The sequence below is a fragment of the Ixodes scapularis genome, unplaced genomic scaffold (assembly GCF_016920785.2).
Source record: "Ixodes scapularis isolate PalLabHiFi unplaced genomic scaffold, ASM1692078v2 PGA_scaffold8__174_contigs__length_109621045, whole genome shotgun sequence".
Classification (NCBI taxonomy): Eukaryota; Metazoa; Arthropoda; class Arachnida; order Ixodida; family Ixodidae; genus Ixodes; species Ixodes scapularis.
In genome coordinates, this window is record NW_024609883.1 from 93,272,004 (window position 1) to 93,296,588 (window position 24,585).

A 24,585-nucleotide genomic window follows, 5' to 3' on the forward strand; every position below is an offset into this window, starting at 1 on the left:
CCCTGAGGATGAAATAAGTATAAATGTATTTCCTTTGATACCACAAACATTATACGAATTGCTTGTTTCGGTTGTCCTGTGCCTTAAAAAGTTCTGGTTGTCACTGCGCAGAATACATCTGTAAAGGGAATGACGCGAAACATTCCGGAAATAAAATCAGGAATTATATAGTTTGTTGTTGATCTTTACGTGGCAGTTGTCTTAATCTTCAAACGCCAGCGTATTTTGTTTTAGGTTTGAGGGAATTTTTGTTACGGAAGCAAGTGTAAATGTTCTTTTAGCAATGTTTGTTTTGATAACTCTTACGAATTATATTTAGCTAAGAAACTATCTTCCAGCCGCTTCTATCTCGTAAATTCTGATGTCTGTAATACCTAATAGAATAACAGCTTGAACTTGCAATCAAAGCTGCTTTCGTCCGAGTCTGTTCCTAAGATTCAGTTACCTCGTTGACAACATTAGACTGCACATAATAATGACTAAAGGGTAATTGCCAAAGCATTCATTTTTTCTAGGTGATACATCGTATTATTTGTGATACTGATTGATATTCATCATAACATCAGTATTGCAATGCGACACTATATCTGGATTTTGTGCATCGCAGTTCAACTTTCCATTTGCGGTAAGCACTGTTTGTCTAATTACAGTTGACAAATGCTGATATGAAGCATATATAGGGTTTGATGTCTTCGGAGTAAACCGAAAGATGCCACTAAACATGTGCCGAGTCAGTTTTTTGGGAATTCGGTTTAAAGGCCCGTTTACAGACTTGTGACTTCTTGGTATCGAGTGTCTTCAAGCCTCTTAAAATTTCTTACGATTAGAAAACCAAAGTGTCGAACCGGAGTCGAACCGAACCGAAAACCGAAACCGAGCCATTATTTTTAGCCGAACCGTAACTGAACCGAACCGAAATCTTCGCCGCCACCTTAAAACCGGAATGGAACCGGAAAAAATACAACGGTAACAGGTTCAAACCGGTTCACATAACAAATTTTTAAGAAAGAAAAATTGGCAGCTGCATACTTTATAGTGATCAAATTGTCATATACAGAATTGCTATCTATGAGAACTTGTGGGTTTTCGTGGCGATTTTTTATTGGCTCTATGAAATGATGTGTCACGTGGTTCTGTACATGACGTCATGGTGTCAGGACATGTTGTCAAGTAATGTCAGGTTATGTGACTCACTGCGTCAGGTCTACTTAAATTGAGATCGTCTCTATATGACGATCTCAATTTAAGATGACGTCACATGGCATCACGACTTCGTGACGTCACATGGCATCACGACTTCTCACCCCGAGTCACGTGACCCCGTGACGTACTTGACTGTCATGAGCCCGACTCGAGTGCTCCGGTTCATGACAATCTGCATCACCAAACATTCGGGTTCGTGTTCAATCAAAGATGAGCATAAGCGAACTCCAACAATGTTTAAAGCTCAACCCATGCTTTCTTCTTTGAAAACCCCAGCGAATGGCTAAGATTAACAATGACGGTTGATAATTAGCGTCAGATCACGTGGCCGCTCGGTCTAATAGAGAGTTGAGGAGGGAAGAGCCATTTCTTTCCTTTAGGTTTCCTGCGTCTGTCATATTGAGCGGAAAGCAAAACTTATGGGTGTATTTTTGAGTTATCAACGTCCCGGATTACCTCTTAGCGGTATTTACTAAAAGGAAAAATATTGTTGCACGGTCCATTTTGCGCCTTCAGATCTATTATGTGAGCACACAATGATTTTTGGCACACCCCGCGACCCGGCAATTCACGCACAGCAAAACGGAGAACAAGACAGCACGTTTCTGCAGACTCAACAGCTGGTGTATTTTCGAGTATCGTCCTCCCGTGTCGACCTCAAGCCGTTATGTGAACTTCATACAGTCAAATATATTGATGATAATAAAAATATATTTATTAACTTAATATGTAACAACATAAATAAAGGGACGATCGCCTTAAAACTATACATTATAAGTAAATGCACCGCGAAATTATCTGAAATACTATGTTTTTCAAATCTTTTTCCGGCGTCTTAATCCGTGATAGGCACATCTAATAATGATAAAAAAAGCCCCAAAACGAACATTGGAGTTTGAACTTGATTGCAATAATTGTGGTTTCCTTCACATATTTAGCTTCTCAAACATATACAAATTTGTTATTGCCTTTTTTTTATGTGATGAACAACAATTTTATATATCTGTAAGCTGGACAAAAAGAAAGTACACAGGCGAGTGTGCCAGAACAATGACGATTACGCATGCAGACCGTCAGAAAGTGACCAATTAAGTAGCTGCAATGTCAAGTAAGGTATTAAAAATACTTAGTTATATTTAACAAAAACTCACCAATGAACAAGGGTAATGCTAATTTGCAAATTCAATTTACCGGCATCTTGTCAAGAACAAACCTCAAACGCCAAGCTAGGCCGGAAAACTTTAATCGGGTTCGCGCTATTTTTGGACAGGTTTGATCCGAGCACGAAGGTGCGTATAGATTAAAGTGAACAATTTTGATCAATTTTTCTGCATGGTTATTCGCCCGCATCGAAGTTATGAGTCTAAACAATGTTGGTCAGGAAAACAAGCATTGTGATTGCCGCTCAGTCTTTCTATAAACGGTAGACTTAAAGGGCTTAATTGTTCTAAAACTTTAGTGACATTGTGAAAATATTATTGTTGCGTGGTCATCATATATATTGTGAAACCTATTTAATAAACTAGATTTCACAATATAAATGGCGAGGTGGTGCCACTTCTACAATCTTACGCACTGTAATTAATTCCTAAGCCTTAAAATAATGTATCTACTTTCTACAGAATTCTGGTAGATAATAGTGTATAGAGGTTATAGATATTCTAAAGAAAACGTATCGACTTTTCTTTTCACTGTCTATAACTGTTTGGCCGCTTTTTTGTAGACATTCTACAGCGCCCCGTGTATAGAGACTCCATAGAAATTGTTTGAAAAACAAATATCGATTTTAAGAACGTTTCTATTTCCTTTCTAACGACAATAAATAAAAATTTCGAGAAAAAGAAATAATTCTGAATATTATTTCTTAGTTTATCACGATACCTCCCTGGAAATATGCACTCACCACATGCTACGTGCGCATACGCAGATATCACAAATAAACACGCCACGCAGCACTTATAATACTAGTAAATCAGTAGTTTTGACCCTACGCTGGAAAGGGGATCCCTTGAACTAGAATGACCCTCAAGATAAAAAGATTGCAAATCTGTTAATTTTTTTCGCACATAATTTTATGAAGTCTGTTTATAGGGGTGGTGTGCTGTCTATAAAGCTATGCAAAAGGCGATAATTTTTTTTTTAACCCAGTCGAAAAAAGGTTTTCCGCAAGAAGGCTCTAACTGGGTGTGATATGTCGCTTCTCCGCACTGCATCTCATTATTCTATCGATTCTAGTCCATAATCATTCCATATAAACGTGGTGACAGAAAGCTTATTGAGGTGGGGTGATCGAAATTGTATAGAATTTCTACCGTCTCTACTCTGTAGACTTTGGTTGAAAGAAAGTCTGTATAAAGTCTGGATCATTTTCGATACGACGTGACTGGATAGGAAGTTGAAAGGGTCGTTAAAATGTGGATAAGCTATAGTATATAGACTGCTTGAAACATTTTGTAAGGGAAGTATAAGAGCACAACTAGGCTTCAAGTTTTAACACTGAGACGGAAAGTTGTACCAATCACGGGGTGATTGGTACAACTTCACCCCGTGATTCGAACTACCAGACTGGTAACCTTTGGATTCAGTCAGCGCTCGTGTCGTCCAGTCTTCCTTTGTCCTTGTCAGTCGCGTTGTTTATATTATGAATACGTACCAACTTTCCCAGTTATTTTTGGTAACTGAGAATAGAAGTGGATTGTACTAATGATAAAAAAGCTATATACTTACTCGTTTTACGGTTGAAACAGTGCCCATTGCCAAAACAGGGCGCAAAATATATTCTCAATTTACCGGTTTGAATCGGTTTGAACCGTTATTTTTTCTCCCCGGAACCGTTATGTTTGCTCCCCGTGTGATCTTGTGACTCACTTCCTTAATTGAGCTTCTGTGTCATGCTGGTTATGCTGGGGAATGACTGAACCATGAACCGTCTTTTAAGGATTATATTTCTGTTTTCCTGTCTGGTTGGGCTTGTGTGCCAAATTCGTTGTCGTTTGGAGATGGGGTTTGAATTGTTTTCAATGTCCGAAAAGTCCCACAACTTGTCAATGTATGAGGTCATTTTCGGAGTGGCTGTTGAAGCTTGTGATGAGATCCACGTATTGTAACCAGCGTTTTCTGATCACACGAAGTATGCAATGCTTTGAAACGTGATACCGGCTGTAAGTTAGCACCGTCTTTTGTCCGATTGGCCAGCTCTAGCTAGTGTAGTATACTTTACTTAAACGACTTCAAAGTTTTGAGTTTAAGTGCACGCCACGCATACGGAAGGGGAGTACCGCGTAGACGTTCTTGAAGCTGGCAACTATAATTAGGAAATAAAGGACGAACATTATTTTAGAAAACTTTCATAACTACATGTGTTTTATTACAATGACATAAAATGAGCGGTGCTCAGATTAGCAGTAATGTTCACAATTGTGTGCTATATTAAGCGTAGAAATCTGGGTGAGTTCGTGATGCATCGGAACGAGAATGCAGCGCAAACAAACGACGGAGCAGTATAGGTTATACACACAGGCAAGGCGCTGACTTACAACTGAAATTTCATTAAAAAAAAACATGAAGGACGCGAAAACATTTGAACCATCTACCACACCCACATCACCATACACCACTTCGCATGAGCCGAGATATTCTATCTCGTTCTGAAAGAGGGCCACAGAGGGGGCACTGATACACGTGCGCTCCCTACATCATGATATATGAAATGCCTCAGTTATCTCCCCCGTCCTTTTGTTGTTTCGCATCATTATTGTTGTCCCTTCAAACTTAGGGGGGGGGGGGGGCGGCGCACCCACACCCGTCGCAATCAGAGGTCGGAAATTTAGGTCGCCCTCACTCACCCTCACCCTCACAACCACACTCACCTAAGCCCCTCACTCACCCTCACCCTCACAGCTACACTCACCTTCAGCCCCTCACTCACCCTCATCCTCACGGTCACACTCACCTTAAACCCTTCACTCACCCTCACTGAACCTCACGGCCCTCACGCACTCATGGCCCTCACACCCCGCACGTACTCACCGCCCTCACGGCCCTCACGCACTCATGGCCCTCACGCCACTCACCGCCCTCACGGCCCTCATGCACTCATGGCCCTCACGCCACTCACCGCCCTCATTCTCTCATGGCCCTCACGCCACTCACCGCCCTCATTCTCTCATGGCCCTCACGCCACTCACCGCCCTCACGCCCCTTACTCACTTACTGATGGCCCTCACGCCCCTCACGCACTCACCGCCCTCACGGTCCTCACGCACTCATAGCCCTCACGCACTCACCGCCCTGACGGCCCTCACGCACTCATACCCCTCACGCCCCTCACGCACTCATGGCCCTCACACCACTCAGGCCCGCTTCAGATGGCGCAATTTCGCCCAGAAACTTGGCGTCGCAACACCAGCAACACGGGCCGCCCGCGTTCACGCGCAGCAACCAACTGCTGCAATTTGCCATCATCGTCATAAAATTTTATTTTCCTTGCACTATTTAGACACACAATTAGGCGCTATAAACGAGTTTTTATGCATTTAAATCTCATTGAGAATACTAATGCATCTTTCTGAAACAGTCTATTTCCAAAAACGATCAACTTCAAACCAGAACCAAGTCTTTTGTTGTCATCATCACCGGCACGAGGTATCACGTGAAAATATCGCGTCCCTGATTGGATGCAGCCCCTTCAAACGTCTTCGAATTGCTCCGAGTTGCTCGCTTATTTCGAGCCCGACCCGATCTCAGCAATTCGTGTCGATCTAGGGAAAGCTAGGGAACAACCCGCCAGCAACACCAAAATTGAGGAGAAAGTTGATCCTTCTGAAGGGGGCCTCACGCACTCACCGCCCTCACGCCCCTCACGCACTCATGGCCCTCACACCCCTCATGCACTTAACGCCCTCACGGCGCTCACACCCCTCACGCCTCTCACGCACTCACGGCACTCACACACTCACCACCCTAACGCCCCTCACGCACTCACCGCCCTCACGGCCCTCACGCACTCTCGGTCCTCATAGCCTGCATGGCCCTCACTCACCGTCACACTCATGAATTTTCCTAGTTCAGAAACTCACTCGCCCTCACCTCGCCCGTGAAGATGAGGGTGAGTGAGGGTGAATGAGGGTGAGTGGGTGTCTTCATGAGCGTGGCTTGCCGAGGTATGGTCACAATGAATCGCCAAATGACCGACGGGGGACGATGTCACGAATAATGCATGCTCCCTTAGTCTATCGTTGACGCATCTACCAGACTGTCCAATGTACTGCTTATCACACGATAGCCGTGTTCTATACACAATTCCCCGTTCCCTCATCGCGCTGCGTGTGCTGCTCCCCTATCAATTCTACCACGCAACTTCTCCAGTTTCTTGGGAGCGGAGAAAAGAACCGGGACTTGGTGTCTCTCCGCCACCTTTTTAATCCTTTGGCTGACCTTGTGTACATAGGGCACCACTAACGGTCTCACTCTCAACTTGCACTTCTCTGGGACCACAGCAGTCCCCCGAAGCCTTTGCAGCAGTGATAAGAGCAACCATTTGTTAATATCCGCCCATTGCTGACGAATATATATATATATATATATATATATATTAATATAATTGATTACAATACATTCTGCCTTTTTTGTGAGGTTTGGATCGTAAACTTTTCGGGTGATGTCCTAGTCACTTTACTAACACATCCCATATCTGCTTCGTGTGTGGGTCCTTGCAAACTTTGCTGCCGGCATGTTGATTACAGAACCCCTCAAACATGAACCATAATACTATATGCCATGAGACTTCCCGTCCAGAAGAGGCTATCCAGTGAACTCGTATAAATGCATGAGATGAGTATGCCCATATGGAACTTATATTTCCATGCGGGTTCAGAACCTATATATCGAACCCGTGTCTGCATACGACGCCCTCTATTAATGCACCTAATTTGTGCAGTGTGCAGGGCTTACACAAACGTGTTGGACTTGTTTTTGTGTGTAATTCGTGGTTGTGTACTTTATACATATGTACCTCACTTGTTTGTTGATGTTTGCAAAAATGTTAAAGAAACAAAACAAAGAGTAATGTTTTGCTTGAAACTTACGTTGTTTTGTATATATATATATATATATATATATATATATATATAATTTGGACTATACTTGAAAATATTGCCGCGCGCAGGGTCACGGACTTCTAGAACTTTCTCGTTTATTCTTGCTCCGGACATAACTTCTGTCGTTTGCTTATGTTGTTCTAGAAAGTGCGTGTTCATTCTCGCCGCGAGCGCGCTACGCTCGAACCTTCTCCGCCGAATCTTCGAGATAGTGACTCATTCTAGATAAGAGGCCACCCGCAACCTTGTCGAGTCAGTTTTCGCCTCAGCGTTCGACCTTACTGCTTCGCCGCCTTCGACGCCCGCGACGCTCTGTTGTTATCTTTCTATTTCTTTTTATTTTTGGCACAAGTTCGCCACATTAAACGTTTATTTCTTTCTGTGTATTCATTGTTTTTTGGTCACCACCCGTGACAATATATTCATTTGAACATCAGGAGCCTGCAACAGCGAACCCAAACAGGTCATCGCCTTCTTAGAGGATTCTCAGTGGGAAGACGTCGAGAAAAGCAAGTATACTTTCTACCTCTTTAGACTCAAATTTCGTTACAAGTACCGATACTTCAGATAACAAAATAAGTATAGCATTCGTGCTCAGGTTTGGAAACGCTTAAGGGTAGAAATTACTCAATGATAAGGGAGAAAGATAATGGCCATACCCCACCTGGTCCCTGTGCGCCCTTAAAAATATTGCGCATGAACCCCTCGGCGCCCCCCCCCCCCCCCCCCTTTCTCCTCCTTTCTAAAATCAGCAATGTACCACACGTGACCAAAGCTGCAAGAGAGACTATATGGCGGGCAAAGTGCATCTTTCGCGCATCGGAACGCAAGGATAAGTTTTCGATCAGAGGGCAACACAGGAACCGCGCGACGACGAGACAGCCAAACTCGCTCCGTTATAGACGCTTTGCAGCAGCCTTGCATGGACGCGGCCATAACTGACCTTCAGTTTTTGTTTCCTCTTATTTCGTTTCTTTCATTTCATCATCACCATAGCAGGCCAGGTTATTGCCATATTAGATTCAACTGTGTCCGTTTCTAAAGCATCGGCCTTTGTAGAGGATCGTCAAGTACCGTTTCAGTTGCTCGGCATCTCGGTAAGACAAGAGAAGGTCAGCAATGGCGGCTGTAATCTGGCGCGTGTGTAAAGCGTCTATAGGCTGAGGTTGGTGGGAAACAAAGGCGCGTGGACGCATTTGGGGGTAGACAATCGCACGAGGCGTGCAAATACTTGCACACCGTACCGAGAACAAGCCCATTTGTGTCTACACGGGCCGCGTACTCTCCACTCTTCACTGTGTGCATTAAAGACGCAAGATTACAAAAATAACAAATAGGATTTATATTAAAAAAAAAAAAAGACAGCGCACTATTCAACTACTAATTATTTCACTTCCTGATTTTTGACATCCTGACGTCAAAGTCACTCTGCGTCACTGAGAGCTTACAAAGGCAAGGCGTGGTCGTGCGTGGTCCGAGCACCTAATTAGTATCCCTCCGCACTAAATGAGACGCGGAATCATCCCATAAGACCGCCAAAAAACCAATCAGGGAACAAAAAGCCGAGCTCTGGTTTGAATGATTGCTGAGTAGACCTAAAGCGAGCTGCTTTTGCCTCAACCGCATTTGTCGAACGCGTTCGAATACAAAAGTCATATGGCCGACGCCGGCGTTCCGCGTTCTAAAGCGTTCTACGAGTGCAGTGGAGACAAAAGGCAGACCATCTTTAGATCTACCCACTAGTCGTTCCAACCAGAACTTGGCGTTCTGACATCCCAAAGCGTCTCCTTCTCTTTCTCAGTTTCTCGGCGCATAAGCAGAACCAGATAGAGTTGTTGCTCTCGGGCAGGGGGCGCGAGCGCGTCCTCAAGACGCGACCATGTTATGCTGGCCGCACCATCCAGGTGGCGCTGTAACGCTCGATTTTGCACGTGCCACGTTCGAATGCAAGCATCTATCAGCATCTCAAGACGCGCGATAACAAAACGCCTAAAAACTAAAAAAAAAAAAAAAAAGAAATATGCAGCTTGCGGCCTCAGCGTTCCAATAAACATTCCTTTCAGCTTTATTACTTTATTGCTCTCTTTGATAGCTCCCGTGGGCCGTATGTTTTACTTCACTTGATCGCGAAGCCGAAGCTATACTTGCTAAAGCATGTTCCCCTGAACGATGCTTGCACTCCACGAGCGCGCGTGCTTGGCAGGTATGTACACTGAAAGCTCGGAGCTCGCTCTTCTATACTCTAAAAAAAGCCCGTGCGTCTACTTTCCCGCACAACACTCGGAGAGCCAATCACCGCAACTTACGAAGGCGGCTCAGCGAATGACGATGCCGAAACATATGTCTAGACAAAAAAAACGCAGACTCAGTTGTGACATTAAGCAATGCAAAACGTCACGCTTTCATTGCTTAATGTCACAACTCAGACTGCATTTCGACTAAAAAGAAGCTTTTAGCGGCTCTGACCAGTAGTAAGCCCAGGACCAAAGACGTCACATATCGCGCGCTTTTGGCACTGCGGGTCGCCCCCGTAGGTGGAGGAGGTTTCCGCGTCGTCCGGTTAAAATATGACGCACTGATATTTAGTTACTTTCTCCGTGCCCGTTGGCTTGCCTCCGAACCCCAAGAGACGTAGAAATCGCAAAAAAGGTAGACGCTTAAATATGATTGCAGGGCCCCTTTAAAGTAAGTGTTACACAGCAAAAGGGAAAAAAAAATATTTCTTTATTGAACATCTGGGCAAAGTGTCGCAGACTCAAAGGACAATCTCATAACTGCGATCATATTTCTAGCGACGCCAAGTGTTTCCGGAAGAATGGTCGCTTATATGCAGATTCAATAAAACAAAATACGATACAATTACTTTCACCGTACCCTGAGTCAAAGTGTTTCTCTTTTTTGTTTTTTCTTTTTAAGGATAAGCAAAAGGTTTATAATAAAATACCAACGAAAAACGTTCGTCATTCGTGTTCAGCTTGCTTGCACCTTTGCATTTAGTTGCATTATAATCATCAAATACCATCCAGGCGCTTTTCTCTTTCATTCAGGCTTGATTTTTTTTTAATGTAAAATGTATGCGCGGAATGTGGATCGGATGTGGTTCCGAATTTCGCTGATGCGGTTCTGATGCGGATACAAAGTGTGCGGATACGGATCGGACGCAGATACAACAAATTAAGAACATTGGGGATGCGGTTCGAGTGCCAATACAAAGTCTACGGATGTGGATCGGATGAGGATGATCAAACTGTTATCCGCGCAGGGCTTTATATATAGGCTATTCTAAATCTTACACACGACGCTGAACGCCCGTCCTGTCCTAAAGCAACGCGATATATAAAACAAATCTGCTTTGTTAATGACAATTTGTTTTAATGTTGTCGTGACAATGTCTGCTTAAGCTAAAAACTTACAATGCGCTCATTTCAGATGTGACATTGATACCGATGGTCGGGCATGTGGATGTGACTATGAATGAAATGCCACCCGAATGCAAGGAACAACTTGAACGACGAATGGAAACGAGGTGCTCAAGGCGGGCCTCTGGATATGATCTCAAAGTAAGCGTCCCACCAGGCTCAACAATATATTAGGCGCGTGCAGCGTTGGTAGATCAACTTACGACTGATTCATATATTCGCGTTCGAATATGCATCTGAGCCCGCTGCAGCCGCGGTTATGTCTGCACCGAGAGAGGGTTGCCGCCGGCACACCGAGATACCGGATTCGCCCAGACAGCGGAGACGGCTGTCTCTGTTTTCTTGAAGGGGTTTCTACGACGATAAATGACGGCAGACAACCTCATATTTCAAAAGGGGAAACCCCGAAGATGGGTGGGCCCAGCCGTTCCAATTACGCAAAGCCTATCGCCACTAGTTGGCCATTGGATTTTCGCGGAGTGAATCGTATTTCTTAGTTAAATATTTGCTACCCGAGAGCACGCTTTTGCCCGTCGGGTAAACTGGTAAACGTGCGAGTTGCCACGAAAACGGTGGCTATATTTGGCGCTAAGCTACGTTCCCCGCAAGGACAGAAAAATTACCCTTTCACGAAGCCTGACATAAAGTAATGCCGTGTGTACCCAAGGCTATGTGTGTATGCCCTAACGAGGTGTGTTTCTTGAAATTCGGGAAGCACGGAGTGACAAACGGCCCTCAGAACTATATGGGCAGACCGTAACTCTTAGGACGCGGGAAACATAACCACAACGAAACGGGGTACGAAAAGGAGCCACTAGGCGACGACTCGTCTTTCCTTCTGTGACCAGTTAACCTGGCACCAGTATTTCTGTGACGGACATCTCTTCATTCATTAATCCCACAGTGCCAGACAGAAGAAAATTTGGGGTACACAGTTGACGATGGATATTTGGTGCTGGCACCAAATATCCATCGGGCACCTGAGCGCTGCTGATATGCCGAGACTGTGTTTCCGGAATCAGAAACTAATGAAACAGTCTCGGCAAGTTAATGCACCGGTGGCAACGTCCCCTAAAATGACAAGTGGGTGGAAGCGGCGGTATCAACAATCAACATGTGCAGACCAAAAAAAAAAAAAATTCCTCGGACGTCATTAACGACGTCGAGGTCAGTAAGCGAGCTTCCTACCCTCAAAAAAAAAGAAAAAAGAAAAAAAAATCGGGTCGAAATAGAACACATAAAGGGTACGGAAACGAAATGTTTTGTACTTCTTTCTTTGTTTAGATATGGTCTATAATGTGCCGGCAGCCCAGAAACATTAGCATAGGCTAGAGTGTCTGGCCTGCAAGCAAATAAGTAAAGAAAATTTACTTTAAAACGAATTAACAGATTTCGAAGTTGCGTCTGGTGGCGGTCTGTGAAGCTCCGTTGGAATGCCGTCACGTCTTGGTTCAGAAGCAGCGCCAGTTCGCTGCAGTATGTCTCGCTCGTGGGGTTACTTAGTCCTGAATGTTACTTGGCGAAAAACGCTAACGCGCTTATACTCCGTTCACCCATAAGCTGAGGTTGCAGCCAAAGCTACAAGCGCGAGCTAGCCAGCACTTCTTTCAGACACGCATTTCTAGCGCCTGTGCTCGTTCTCAGGAAGAACGCATCAAAGCAGCGACCTCGAGCTCTCGCCCTCGCATATTACTACTATACTCCGCGACAACTTTTCTTGGCAATGCAGTGGAAGGTACAGGCCCGCGTCCCCTCTCCCATTTTGAGTGTACGCAGGCTCACGTCCTCCCCCATTTCCGGGGAGAGGAGGAGAGCCCGTGCACACTCTAAATGGGAGAGGGGACGCGGGCCTTTACCTTCCACTGCATTGCCAAGAAATTTGTCGCGGGGTTAATATAGAGTGGCTCTAATTAAGGCGAGACTGTCACGCGTTCACGCCACCAAGCGTCAACGCGTGACGTCGTTCTTTTTGCGTATTTCAATGCAAGAAAAATATTTTTTAATGCCTCCAAGCACCAACACCGCATGTGGTGGTTGTACGAAGATGTACGCTTGTTTCGACGGTGTGAGGATAGCGAAAACTCGATATAGACATTATTTTTTTTTCCTGTCGTTTTCAGTCACGTGGGTTCCGTATCTGGTATGCGGAACGAAAAAATGATAAAACGTTTCAACCACTGGTTTCAACCCGGAATGTGCGAGAAAATATAGCTGAGCCGAACCAAGAATGTGTGACAGTCTCGCATTTTTTGTAAACACCTTCCAGCGGCGGGGAGAGATCAAAACAATGGTTTACCGCATACCAGGAGTGATGACATTCAAGATGACTGCGATCTTATGGAAGAGGTGTATGCAAAAAACGTCCCTGTAAACCCTTTTGCTGTTAAAGGGGTATTCACACGGGGGAGAAATCCCGGGGATTTCTCCCCGGCACGCGCGCATCACGAGATGAAAACGCGAGGCTTTTGCAGATCGCAAACCTTGACATTTTCGTCATGGGATGCGCGTGCCGGGGAGAAATCACCGGGATTTCTCCCTCGTGTGAATACCCCTTTACAAACATGAACTGCCTCTTGAGTCCCAAGCGACTTCCGGTCGCGCCGTCTTTGCGAGCCTGTCGAGCTTGCTTTGGCACCAGTGCTAGAAAGCATAAATGATACACGGACAACAACAAAGTTGTAGATTTAACGAGAGTCTTCGGCTGTAGTATTCAACGTATTGGACGAGGCAAGTTGGTTTACAAGAATATTCGAAACATTTTAATAGATCTCGCGCTTGTTCGTTCTTTTGGCGTTCACCTGGAGAATTGGTTGTCAAACGTTTCATCGACATATCAAGCAGCGATGTTAAGGTGGGCCTTTTTCATTCTAGAGAGGCTGTGCATCTGGCCATTTTGTCCCACACGTTTATTTTTCTTTTTCGTTCAGAAGCGCGTGAAAGAGCATGTCCCTGCACGCGTTTGTGGCGCTGACAGTGCTATGGCGACATTTTGTTTTCGTCGATTTCTTTATATTTTCCCAGTGAGCGCGTGCTGTCGGCATCGGGTACTACAAAGGGTGGCATCACCCTAAAAAGGAGGACATTGAAGCACCCTAGTTCATTCTTTTTATAAACCGGAAGTTCTCCGGCACATCAAGGACTGGAGCACCACATGATGGCGTTTGCCATGAAAATAGGTTGTGCGCGACCAAAAGCGTCGCTGCGGTCAGCTTTCCACGATTGGCCAAACCATGGGCATATGAGCATTGTCAGATTGTCGACTTTGACGGTGTTAGTTCCGGGTGCGATGGTTCCTAGCTTCCACTGTGCTTTTTAAACACACCATCGAACTCGTCGTCGCACCTGATGGTAAGTAGCCAGGGTAACAACTGGTGACGTCACGGCCAGGTAAACCCCAGTCGTGACGTCACGGATGGAAACCGTAGAGGGCGCCAGTGAAATATCTCGGCCAGAGCCGTTTATACTGAGAGAGTTTGGCCTTCTTAAGGAGATTTTGGCAGTCTGACAACCACAGCAGCGTAGTCTGACAACCGGGGGATGACTACTTCCGTCCGCCATATTGTGGATCTGACTCATAGGAACTCTACGCGATTTCACAGGAATGAACAAGACAAAGAAGTAACGCCATATTGTGTTATCGCGAAATCCGCTGGTTCTAGCGGCCAACAAGCTCCGCCCATCGGCCAAACTCTCTCAGTATAAACGGCTCTGATCTCGGCGCTAATAAAGCTACCTATCAACAGCGAATTTAGATCGGCTCGATATTGTTGAGGTTAAGGAGAAATTACTCATTTCATGGGCGAAAATTGCGACCATACGGGGAGCTTGGCTCTACTTTCTGACGATCCAGTTAAGGTCGGTTCACATATCACCGTTTGCTTACGTTACGTTACGTTACGCTACGTTACGCTGCTTACGTAGAACTCCTTGAACTGGATGATTGACATTGCACGCGACATTAGATGCACGGATGTTTTAGTGACTTTAAAGTAACGTAGGAAAACGTAAGCAAATGCTTCTGTGTAAACCATCCTTTACTTTAGATATATGCTGCCGCAGAACGTTCCACAACGATCCCTTGACTATGACTTCAAAGTCATGTTATCATTAAAGAATCAGTCGACGTAATGAAAAAGAAAACTGCGAAGACATCTTTTTCTCATTGTATTTTGGTGTCTGAAGGCGTCTTGCTTCACAAAAAAAGAAAAACGCTCATCTATAATAATAAAAGAAAACCCTAGTTCTCACAGTTTTTTTTTTAAATCGCAAAAAAACTGCGTTGATAAGGATGAAGTGATTGGGAACGACGCTAGAATTTCCAGTAGAGGCAGGTTTTACTTGGCAAATTCTAAGTTGTAAGATATCGTAAAACAACGATTAGATATTTTTATCTTAAGGTTAAGGGGTTGCGTATTAGCGCAGAAGGTTGTAATATATATCTTGTCAAACGTGCTCGTTTCAGCCTGAAGACTTTCAAGGTTGCCACTTTATATGTAGGGGATATCAACAAGGAGGAACGGTTACAGTAGAACAGCGCGTTGATCTGAAAAATGGCACACCTTGTGGACCGCGCGGGGAGGTAAGTGTTGGAATCCGCAGCCTTCTAACCACTCCAACAAATAGAACTTTGTGTATTTCGAGGCTATCGAAACGCCCTCGGTAGATAAAAAAAAAAATTAAAAAATATAACTGATGGTGAAAACTTATCACACCACAAGATAAAATCACATCCGTTGCATCGGTCTATTTTTTCTATCTTCGCTTTCTATTAAATATAAATCAAATGCTCAAAATTGTAACTTAAAACGAAATATTAGTGTAGTCCTTGCAATTTAATCAACGACACCGGTGCACCGCCAGAATGTCAATGCGGCCGTTGTCTCTTGGCACGTCGAGTTATTTTAATGCGAAAGCATTAGCAGTCCCATGGAGCGAGCTGACGTCATCAGTTTGAAGCTCTAAAACGGCACCTAGTTTCCGCAATCGCCTTCGGTTCCATTGGCTCGCGCGCGTCGACGGGGCTCCCATTGGCCTCTGCGCTCGTCAGTTTCCACTACCACTCACCCGATGACGCTGCGTGTCCATCAGCGCGGCGTTAACTCGGAGTGTCCAAGGTCACCAGGGGAGCAGGTGTGCTGAATGGCAACGAAAAGTATGCAGCAGACGACAAAGGGAGTGGACGAGCGGGTTTCATTCTTTCGCATTCACAACTCATAAGAAGTGCTTAGGTGTAGCTCCAGCTTTTTTATAATGTAGTCTCGCCTAAGCCGAACTAACGCTGCTCATACACAACACAAAAGACATGGTGGTCGCGTCGCAGACAGGATTACAGAATTATCTGTAGACGCTCGTACCTCAAGTGCGTTTACGGGATGATTGCTTCCTGCATATGCGTGTTCTGAAGATATCTGCAGACTGTTTTTGTATGACCAATGTAACACGACTGCAACACAAAGAAGAAACTCGCCTCGGCCACTGTCTGCAGACAATGTCTGATGCCTGTCTTTTGTACGATGTATTAGCAAAAATTGCGCAGTACGCATTCATAGTGTACTCAGGACACATTCTAACCATTTATAAAACGACTGCAAAAAAAAAGGCTCGAGGTACACCTAAGTACTTCTTATGAGTTGTGAATGAGAAAGCACACACGCCACTCTTCGATGCCTTCTTTCGTCTGCGGCGTACGGCGCGCTGACCTTGGACGTGGAACGGTGGAGCCGCTGCCTCGCGAACACGGAGCGCCATCGGGTGAGCGAACGTTGAAACTGACGCTCAGCGGCCAATTGCAGCCTCGTCGACGCGCGCCAGCCAATGGGACCAAAGCCGAAAATACATCAGCTTAGGCTCCTAATGGCCGCCATGGGCGTCAGTTTCAACGATCGGTCACCCAATGGCGCTTCGTGTCCGCGACTTCGCTCCTTTGGGGTCAGGGAAACTAGGTGCCATGTCATAGGCTTTTCGCGCGGTTTCATAGCTGGGAGCTGGCTTTACTTGGAGAAAGGATTTGAGGTGCCGGTTTTGTGCTTGTAACTGATGACGTCGGCTCGCTCCATGGGACAGTTAATGCATTAAAAAATCCCCGGTTTCTCGTCTTGTCTTGCAGACGAGCCTCGTCGGCAGCCGAGGCGCTGTACACTCTACCACACGCGGAGTCCACACAATCACACGGCGCACAGGCACTTTCCACCATCATGCAAAATGTATAGGCGTACATCACACATTGTCGTTATTCGCATTATTACGCTACCTTTCGTTACGTGATATACTATTATGCTAAAAGAAGGACCAGGTTCCAAGTGAGGAGCTCAATTGTTTTTCGTCGTTTGGTCAAATGTTGAAGCCAATAAACATTGTTTAAATGTGCAATGTTTAATCGATCGATCGTTTGATTGTCATCATAGCTGAAGCAGTAAAGTTATCTGGGATAATTTCTACGATAAAGCTAGCGAAAACATGTCCGCTAAATTTAGCGGAGACGTTGTCCCAACTAACTTGAGCTTTCCGCATTTTCCCGCCAAGATCCTACACGAAACTCACACGACGGCCCGCTGCAAAACCTCGCCAATCACGACTGTCGCCGCAAAACTAATGAACGATCATTCGGGTGCGATCGTACGCCACTTTACTGTTCGGTGAGATATTTGTGGGAACTTCTATATATAAAAGACTGAATTCACGTTAAGATTAAACTCGTTGCGTTCGTAGGAGAACGTCAGGAAGCGTCCGATGCGTTTCGTTGAGAAAAGAACACTGGTTTATTTCTGTACAAATACAAAGGACAAAGTCACCGACACTGGCAAGGGAAAGAGAGAACAACAGCAAAGGGGGGAGAGAGAGGCGGGGTGGTGCGATGCGTTCCAGATGTGTCCGAGCCGAAGGCCAGGAGCGCCCCTCCGTTTATGACCCCCCTCACATTCCGGGGCCTGGGAACCGCAGATACCCGAACGAAGGCCTGTTTGTGTTTTGCGACGTTCACTTCGTTTTCGAAACGCGGGGCCACCGAGTCTGGCCGAACAAAACAATAACGTAAAAATATTCTACAAACATCTCCCCCCGCAATGAGCATACAATTGCTCATTAGTTCAAAGACTCTAACGGATACAGAAGTTGGACCGGTCGTTTAATGACCTTTCCATGGGGGATCCTTATTGTACATGAACGCACGCGTCCATCGCGCCCAGGGAAAGTTTTGACAACACGGCCCGTGCACCAATTCTGCCGTGGCCGTAAATGTTCATATACGATTACAAAGTCTCCTTCTTTAAGTCCAGTGGACTTGGTGGGTCGGGAGTGGTGCGCAGAACGTAATTCGTTTAAATATACTCCCGACGCCAGCTTCTCCAGAACTGGTCAGCAAGCGCCTGCCTGTGTTTCCAGCGCCTCTGAATGTCGGCGGCGCTGGACTCAGAGACGAGGCGACGTTCGCATGAAGGGAGCGACGTAAGTCGTCTCCCTACAAGAAAATGCGCTGGTGTGAGCGGGTCTGGTTCGGATGTCTCAGCGTAGACGAACGTTAGAGGCCTGGAATTTAGTACAGCCTCGACTTCCGTCAACACTGTGCTCAGTTCTTCGAATTTCAGAAACCCATGACCCAAGACCTTTTTTAGAACAGTCTTGACGCATCGCACCATCCGTTCCCAAAACCCGCCCCACCAGGCAGCCCTCTCAACAATAAATTTCCACTGCACACGGAGGGACGCGAACACAGCAGAAACCTCCTCTCTCCGTATGCAGTCCCAAAGTTCTCCGAGTTCCTTGTCGGCCCTGCGAAATGTCTGAGCATTGTCAGTCAGCACAACACGACACACTCCTCTTCGAGAGATGAAGCGTCTGAAGGCCAAGATGAACCTCTCCGTCGTCAGGTCACTGACAAGTTCCAGATGCACAGCTCTCGTGACGGCGCACGTTATCACAAGGATGTAGCACTTTTTCACAACACCACACTCCTTAGCGAAGAGAGGACCTGCAAAGTCCATGCCAACGACCTCGAAGGGATCGGCCGGGTTCACCCGCAGGCCCGGCAGGGGTGCTGTAGGTTCACAAGCCGGCTTGCAGTGAAGCCGATTGCAAGTCACACACCGTTTCAGCATTCGCTTCGTCACTTGTCGAGCCCTTATGACCCAATACCTCTCCCTGATCTCCGTTACGGTGTCACGAAGACCCGCATGAAGTAGACGTTCGTGGGTCGCGCGAATAAGCAGCTCAGTAAAGAGGTGCTTGGGAGGTAGGATGATTGGGTGCTTTTCCTCCAGCTGACGTTGCGTCTTCTGCAACCTTCCCCCGACGCGAAGGATGCCATTAGAGTCAAGATAGGCCCCCAACGAACTTAACGGAGACCCCTTGCTGCACTCCCCCTTGTCTTGTATTGCGGCCAGTTCCTCCCCGAACTCTTCACGTTGAGTTTGTCGCACCAGGAATTCTTCCGCGTCGCTCATTTCCTGTGCTGTCAATGATCCTTGCTTTCTCTGAACTCGCCGGCAATTCCGTACAAAACGCAGGATCCACGCCGTGACCCACAGGAGACGATTCAGGCTGCTGTAGCGTTGCAATGGAATGAGAGGCTCCGTAACAACAAGAGTGACACATGGCCTCGATTCCCGTTGCTCCTGCTGATGAATGTCGGTGTCGTCCAGTCGTTCTCTTGGAGTCCGTTGGGGCCATTCCGTTTGGAAACCCTGCAGCCAGTCCGGTCCTCCCCACCACAGTCCGCTAGTAACCAACGCAGGAGCCGTCAGTCCCCTGGTCAACAGGTCTGCAGGATTCTCGTTGCCTGGACAGTGCCACCATTGCACAGGATTCGTCAGTTGCTGAATTTCCGTTACGCGGTTCGCGACAGAGGGCTTCCACTTCAAGGCAGACCCCTTGATCCAGTGCATGGCGATGGTCGAATCAGTCCAAAGGTAGACAGCCTGCAGCGGTATCCTCAGCGTGCCGATGAGATAGTGGTGCAACCTTGCCGCCAATAAGGCTCCCATGAGTTCAAGCCTTGGTAGAGTCAGCCTTTTAAGTGGAGCGACTCTTGATTTGGACATGAGAAGCGTAATCGTTACGTCGGTTTCACTCTCTGTCCTGAGATAGGCCACTGCACCGTAGGCCCTGGGACTAGCGTCGGAAAACAGATGAAGTTGGACAGTCGTGACGTCGCTGTCCCCCTTCAGGCTGGTGTATCTTCGTGGAATCGACATCTCCCGAAGCGCAGAAAGTTGGGAACACCAGTCCGACCATTCCCCAGCGATGTTGTCAGGAAGATGTTCGTCCCATCCCAGTGCCAGCTCCCAAAGTGTCTGAAACAACAGCTTCACTGTGACGACGACGGGGGCGATCACCCCGAGCGGATCATATATCCGGGCAGATGTCTGGAGAAGACCGCGCTTGGTGAGCTTGGTGTTGTCCACGAACCCGAGTACATTTTCCAGGTTGACAGTTAGCCGATCATCCACTCTGTTCCAGAGCAGGCCAAGGATCTTTACGACTTCTGCGTTGTGGCCTGTGGTTTCTGACCTGTCGTTCGCTTCGTTTGAGTTGAAGACACGCTGCAGGTCGTTGTCGTTTGTGTTCCACTTGCATAGTTTCATGCCCGCTCCTGTCATGATGACGCTGGCTTCTTCGTAAATTACACGAGCTTGAACATTTGTCTCCGCGCCCGTAAGCAAATCGTCAACATACAGACACGTGTCGATGATCCCCGCAGTCTCGGGGTACGTTCCCCTTACAGTGTCTAAATGATGTCGAATCGTGGCTAAAAGCAGAAAGGGGCTGCATGACGCCCCAAAGGGCACTCGCGTCATTCTCCATGTCTCAGGCGGGTTTGCCAATTCGTCACCCCTGGGCATATCTTTGAACCAGAAAAAGCGAAGAGCGTCTCTGTCCTCCGGGGCGAGGGAGACCTGCAGAAACGCCTTTTCTATGTCGGCGCTAAGAGCGATGGGGTGCTCACGGAAGTTCAAAAGCACTTGCAGCAGCTCTGGATTCAAGTTGGGCCCAGCATGAAGATGATCATTAAGCGAGGCAGAGTTTGGAGCATGTGACGAGGCGTCAAACACGATGCGAATTTTTGTGGTTTCGCGGTCCTCCTTGATCACGGCCCGGTGAGGCATATAATACGTCATGCCACTGGGCCCGTCTTCATCCTCAGGGGGAACTCTTTCAGCAAAGCCGTTGCTCATATATTCCCTTATCGACTTGTCATACTGCGTTAGCAGGCAGTTGTCTCGGCGAAGTTTCTTCAGCAAGGCTGTCAAGCGCATAGAAGCAACCTCCTTGTTGTTCGTCAATTGACGCTCTGAGGTCTTCCAAGGGAGGCGGGTCTCGTATCTGCCGTCAGTCATTATCAGGGACGAGTTGAAAGAAGTCACCAATTCTTTCGATGGCTCATTACCTTCGCTACTCTGGGAGGCGTCCTTAATGCCAAGGCTTTCAAGATCCCAGAATGCACGCAGTTCAGTTGCGATGCACCCTGGGGTCTCGTCAACGTTGACTCTGAAGACGGCTGTCGTTGCGCATACGTTGGCAGCGTTGTTCACCTTCAGGGGGCCCTGCAGAGACCACCCGAAGATAGTCTCCACGGCGGTCAGTGAAGGGCTGACGCGATGCACGTTCCCGGTGGTGACCCTCCAATAGTAATCCGCTCCTATTAGAATGCTCACTCCACGCTCCCTTTGACAGTCCCCCACAGGTAGATCAGCGAGTGTGATCCCTTGCCCTTGTAGGCTGTTGATCAGATCACCATCAGTGATGCCCAAAATCTCTCCGCAGATCTCCGGAACCTCCAAGGCCTCGATGACGATTTCGGCGTCTCCGTGGTGGCTTCGAAGTATAAGCTCCACCCGGCGGCATCTTCTTTTCGTACCACGCGCCGACTCACCGAAAGCGAATATCGTTAACTCCTCCTCTCCAACTGGTCTACATCGAAGTTTTTCGGAGGTGTCTCGACGGATGAAGGTTCGCTGACTGCCTCCATCGATTAGTGCTCGCAGGGAAGTCTCGGTCTGACCCCTCGCTCGCATCCTGGCCGTTTGAAGGAGCACCTGATTGTGGCTGGTTGTACAGGCGCTCGAGATGCCAATAAACTGAGGTGGGTTTGAGTCAGAGCTCGTCGACTGCCCTGCTCCTGCCCACTCGGGGTCGCACATCACGGTTAGATGTCTCCTAGAACACCTTGCGCACGATAGTTTCTGGGCGGACCTGCACTCTCGGGAGCGATGGAACTGCTTTGTGCACCGAAAGCACCTGTTCTCCGCCTTCAGTTTTTCCTTCTTTTCTTGGATCGTAAGGGGTGACGTACACTTCTCCAAGATGTGCTCGTTAGAGCCGCAGAAGACGCAGCGCCTCATTTCTGACTTCGCGGCACTGGTCAATGCTGTCGCAGAGCCTCCCTTTTCGGAGCGAAACTCTCGGTGGCGCGATTCGGGTGCCGTTCGTTGGTTCGCGTGGGGAGTGAGCTGTCGGCATTTTTCTCTGGTTTCCACCTCGATTTCAATAAACTCAAGCAACCTCGCGAGGTCGTCTCTACCTTCGGTCTGTGGTCGCTTTTCGACAATCAAACTCCGATTGTATCTGAGAATGAGCTCAGGAGGAAGAGATCTCTGGAGAACAGTGTGCAACAGTACCCCATACGAATCTGAGTCAACTCCCAAGCTTTTGAGGCTCCGCATGCGTGTCTGCACATCGTCATAGAGCCTGCGGAGCCCATTCGCCGCGTCTGACATAGTGATTGGTTTAACGTTCAACAGGTGCGTGAGGTGATCGTTGACGATGACGGAGGGTTGGCCGAACCTCTTCCTCAGTAGTTCTACGGCCGTGCCATAGTTGTCCCCGGTTACCGGAATACCTTTGATGACAGACTCCGCTCGGCCGACCAAATACACTTTGAGGTATTTGAACTTGTCTACGGGAGACAATGCTGGGTTCTGGTCGATTGAGGATTGAAACTGATCCCAGAATGTCTGCCACTCCGCCAGCTCTCCGTTGAACTTCGGTAACTCTAATTTGGGTAGCTTTACGTTTGGGACAGTTGCGCCGTTACCCCTTTGTACCTCCATACGCGACACGTTGCTAGAGGTAGAGGAGGTTGTCTCGTTGTTCGTGACTTCTTGTAGCTGCCTCAAGGCTCTAGTCCTGGCTATGCTGATAGCATCTTCATAACCGAGGCTAGCTTCCGTTTCCTCCTCGATATCGTTCACGTCGGTCAGGTCGGCTACTTGTTGGTCAAGCTCACGAAGCGATTTTTCTTTTAAAGCAAGGAGAGAAAGTTTTTCGTCAAGCTCACCTTGCTGCGATGGAGCTCCTTTCATTGCTGTGGTCATCTCGTTGATAATCCTGGTGACCGCAGCTCGGACGACCGCTCGTTTTTTCTTCAGTTTCTCCATTGCAGCCGCTCGTTTACGTTGTTCGTTGGCTTCAGTTCGTGAGGCTGTCGCTGCTTCCGTTGAGTGTCTGTTTGCCAGAGTGAGTTCCCTGACGTTCTCCCGGGTTTCGGCACCAAAATTGGTGGGAACTTCTATATATAAAAGACTGAATTCACGTTAAGATTAAACTCGTTGCGTTCGTAGGAGAACGTCAGGAAGCGTCCGATGCGTTTCGTTGAGAAAAGAACACTGGTTTATTTCTGTACAAATACAAAGGACAAAGTCACCGACACTGGCAAGGGAAAGAGAGAACAACAGCAAAGGGGGGAGAGAGAGGCGGGGTGGTGCGATGCGTTCCAGATGTGTCCGAGCCGAAGGCCAGGAGCGCCCCTCCGTTTATGACCCCCCTCACATTCCGGGGCCTGGGAACCGCAGATACCCGAACGAAGGCCTGTTTGTGTTTTGCGACGTTCACTTCGTTTTCGAAACGCGGGGCCACCGAGTCTGGCCGAACAAAACAATAACGTAAAAATATTCTACAATATTAATAATAGTCTGCCTTTGTCAACATTTTTTTCCCTCTTTTCGTAGAGATGTTTAAATGGAGAGTGCGTAAGTAGACGTCCGGAAACCATGTGCTCCGTAAGCTTCGTCCCGCCTGTGTGGCCTGAGCCAGGAGCACCGGCACCAAAGTAATAACTGCTCATAATGGCCGTCCACCTACCTGAATTAACTTTCCTGAGTGCACATCGTTGAGAACCAAAACCTCATTCAAAGTAAAAGGTGGTGAAATATCTTTTCTGTTTTTTTACTTATGTAGATGTGAAATGAAGAATTAAAAGCTAAAGTTATGGAACCTTCTCGGTGTTTGTGATGAACTAGCTACGCCTTCGGCAACTGCAGGATGAAATAAAGTTGTAAGTTTTAGGAAAAGCACCAAATGCCGAGCTCAGCCATCTCATCCTCCTCTTCACGCGCTCAACATCAGGGGTTCTCGAACTTAAAATCAAGCTCACCCCCGAAAGGTCGAGGGCCAACATGGGAAAGGGGAAGGAGGGGGGGGGGGGGGGTATACTTTGAAATATTTGGGGAAAAAAATACAGCAATGGTGTTTAATGTTCCAAAGCAGCCGACTCTCCCAGTGACACACCAGAGGTTTTCTAGAGGAGGAACCTCTGCTTCCTCCTGTGGTTTTCTCGCAGTCGTTTTAGAGTGCAGCTCTTAGGGGCCCGTTTCTGGCTTGAGCGGCGTCGCCGTCGCCGTCGGCGTAACCGCGAGGTCACGTGACCCCCCCCCCCCCCAAAGGTCACGTGACCCCTTGAGGTCTCGAGGCATCTGTGTAGGTTGGAGTTTTTGTTCTCCCTGCAGGTTCTTGGTCACCATCGAACTTAAACTGATCAAGAAAGAACTCACATTGAACAATTCCTTGGGTGCCGTTGACTTGCGAAAGTCACACGACATCAAGACTGCGTTCTGACGTCAAATTGCGTTGACAACGACGACGATGTCAACGTT

General features: G+C 47.2%; 1 protein-coding gene across 1 annotated transcript; it reads left to right on the plus strand.

The window, feature by feature from the left end:
- Nucleotides 1-558: 558 nt before the first annotated feature.
- On the plus strand, nt 559-23,766 carry LOC115322045. Its single transcript, XM_040215772.1, has 5 exons — nt 559-625; nt 7,739-7,810; nt 10,731-10,861; nt 15,183-15,299; nt 23,662-23,766. The coding sequence occupies exons 1-5, from the start codon at nt 574-576 to the stop codon at nt 23,764-23,766; spliced, it is 477 nt and encodes a 158-aa protein (XP_040071706.1). The 5' UTR covers nt 559-573.
- The last annotated feature ends 819 nt before the right edge of the window (nt 23,767-24,585 follow it).